The 3284-nt window shown below is 35.1% G+C and overlaps 1 protein-coding gene across 1 annotated transcript in view; it reads right to left on the bottom strand.

The window, feature by feature from the left end:
• Positions 1 to 3284, bottom strand: part of LOC107643033 (U-box domain-containing protein 4) — a gene marked incomplete at its 5' end in the record, with an annotated part of 6863 nt that overhangs the window by 3198 nt on the left and 381 nt on the right. The window contains 1 exon segment of the mRNA XM_016346609.2: positions 1137 to 1417. Within this exon segment, the coding sequence (XP_016202095.1) occupies positions 1137 to 1412 (276 nt within the window).

The following is a 3284-nucleotide window of genomic DNA, read 5'->3' as shown; positions in this document are numbered from 1 at the left end:
AGGTAATGCCATATAAACATGTAACAATTTTGTGCTATTAGATTTCCCTGTAGATCTATGAGGTGTCATATTTCCACATTAATCCACAAGCAATCTAATGACTCTTCACACGTGTTCTCTCTCTAAAAGGTTCATATAGCATTATCTTCCAGAAAATAACCCACCAAGTATAACAAGATCATTTCATAGATGCATTTCACAAGTCAAAGCTGAAACCAACAAAATTTCACTTAAATAAAGAAGATAGCTAAAAATCAAAGTTTCTTTAAATAACTAAAACCATGACAATGAACATTTTCTTAGGAGAATAACACAGTTCATCCTATCTAGAAAATGAGACTTGGTAACTAGATAATATCAAATGATAAAATACATTAAAGAAGCCAAGACAGACAACTATGATCAAGTGGAAAACTATACTAACATGTGAACATGGTTTTTGAAAGTTGTAATCAGGTTTATGATAAATATGATGGAAGAGGTACACTTGTTCAGATAGAAGAACTTTTTTTGTTCAAAAACAATTTGTTGGTGATGAAAGAGCTGGATCATCACCAAGCAAACAAGAAAAGAAGATGAAATAATGTGAAGATTTCTTCTAAAATTAAGAAAGTCTGCAGTTTGAGTGCAACAAGCAAGCTAACAAGTTATCACATCCACCACAAGATCATCTCCATTAACCATAACTATAACATGAATTATTAGGACCCTGAACCATGGTTCTCGAAAACAAAACTTCTAACTATTAAAATAAATGAAATTAAAATAGAAATAAGTGCACAACAAACACAAAGCTTTGAGTAAACTACACAGCTAAAAATATGAAGGAATGGTGTGCGGGAGGAGAAGAGGAACAGTGTGTGTGTGTGTGTGTGTGTGAGAGAGAGAGAGAGAGAGAGAGATGACAATATATGTGAAGGTCATCATAATTGTGTTCGATTAGAAGAGAAAGCAGAAATAGCATAATTTCCTTCCCTAACCACTGCAAAAGGCAACAGGATTGAATCCGAACATAAAGAAATGAGAAGAACAATCGGTCATAATGGAAGATCAGCTCATTTGACATTAAATTAATGACTAAAATAGATATGCCTTGTATATCTGCAAACGAAGAATTGAGATATTATGACACTTACAAAGTAAACTTTGCTGGACAACAGGTGCCAGTTCTCAATATGCTCCCTTAATTCATCAACTGCATGACCGAGTTCTTCAAATATCTTACTAAGCACTTCATCAGAAGCTAACTCAGAATGAGCAATTGCATCAATAATTGGCTTCAACAGCCTAAGTATCTCCTCTGCCTTTTGGTAATACTTTGAGATGGGTTCCGAGTTGACGTTTCCAGAAAACGATAAATTCAGAAACGAGGATATGCCATTAACAAGCATCTTTAACAATGATATCTCCATAACACCTGCATCAATAAACAAAACTAAGTAAATAGATCCAATTGATATGTAATAAAAACAGTTCCAAATATGTAATTAAATGATTCCATAATTATCATTTTATTTCTAGAAAGCAAATTTAGTATGAAAAAATGTGCCAGAAAATTTTCACTGTCAACGTGAAAGGGAGAAAGCCAAGGTCTGGTCTTTGTAGCATACATAACTTGTAGACTACACATTATAAGAGACATCCTTTTCATACTGATATAAATGTAACAGATGTATTTGTATACGTACATGTATCAACATTCCGTAATTCAATCAATAAATCAAGGAGTTTAGAGTTCTCATAACATGTTCTGTCCTAGAACTTCCACCACAGCCAATGCATATGCTAACTCTAAATTAGCCTGGTGCAAGCTCTTTAACTTGAGCATTAGCCCCCGACTATCTAACACCCATCTTTCCTTGTTTCAAGTAAACACAGCCCCTAAACAATCGGACAGAACACAAGTTACGGTCTACTTCAAAGGCACAATTCCGTACTTTAAATGTCTCTCAGTCGCAATCCAGCAAACTGTGCAATTGAATCTTAACATGATCTTTTTACAGGAATTTCCTTTTCAAATATTTCAAGATTGGAAAGCTATGCTTCATCAGTAATTCCTTTGTGGTTTGATTTATTCTTGTAAAGAGTATCCCTTATCCTCTCCTACCTTTTGGTAAACTTCTATCTTCATCTCAATAAAATTCTTCTTTTATTAAATGAAAAAAATTGGATAAATTAATTTATGAGCTAGAAAATATAGGTCTGTAAAGAAATGCATCTCTTATTCTTTGAGCCTACTGGCCTAAGATCCATTTAAGAATTGTGGGTGGGTGTGGCTTAGAATCTGGATGCTAGGGCGGCTCGCATGCTTTAAGCATTGGTATTGCACTAAGAAAGACTCCTGCTATTGCTATGCTAAAGGTAAGATTTTCTTGGAGTGGAAGTTCCGGTTTACTTTGAAGGCAAAAGAGAGCCCTCTGCATGTTTAGTTTGGCCTTTGATAAAATGGGTTGTGAACAACACTTTGGATTGTATGATTAGATCATTAACGGTTAAGAACTTAAGATCATGATGTTTCAATGAGAAAGAGAGTCCACACTAAATGCCAGGCTAATATATGGCATGCTATGCAACTAATGCTCCTTTCTCAACCCTACAAAAAGTGTAACATGGTGCATCAACACAATGAGGAAAACAACCCAGCCTTTGATTTCGTTCCAATTAGCACAGATGATCAGGTAGGTGTAGGCCTAAAAGCCAGGCTGAAAAGATAGGGAACTCTCCATTTAGGGGATTCTGTATCTAACCCCTAAGACATAAGGGACTTGCAACGCAAGCATCATGTTCCCTATCCAATGCATAAATGTTCCCTAATACTACAATAGTATTTTACAATCAGTACCAGATAAATGCATCATCTTCACAGGATAATTCCAGTTTATAAAATCCAATCCTTTAAGTGATCATACTTGTCTACCTAGAACATCAAATGCGAGCTTAGCCAATCTAAAACACCGCCAGCTCAACTTACCAATTAAATACAACATGCAATCCTAGTCACAAAGTGGGTTATATGGAATTATGGATCATACAATGAAGTTCATACCAAACTACAGCTAAGTTTGCTCCACTTAACTAGAAAAATGAGTTTACTCTAAAATTAATCCGAAACTCCTTAAACTTAAAATAGTCACAGGGAGCTGATCCAGCTCAACAAGCTAAACTCAAATTCAAGTCACAACAAGTCAACCACAACTTCTTCAACACCAAACAAGTTATTATTTTCCACAACACCAAACAAATGATAATTATAACTGCAAACTCACACAACACGAACAAATCCC

This window comes from Arachis ipaensis, chromosome B01 (assembly GCF_000816755.2).
Source record: "Arachis ipaensis cultivar K30076 chromosome B01, Araip1.1, whole genome shotgun sequence".
Taxonomy (NCBI): domain Eukaryota; kingdom Viridiplantae; phylum Streptophyta; class Magnoliopsida; order Fabales; family Fabaceae; genus Arachis; species Arachis ipaensis.
This window is presented reverse-complemented; position numbering and strand designations above follow the sequence as displayed.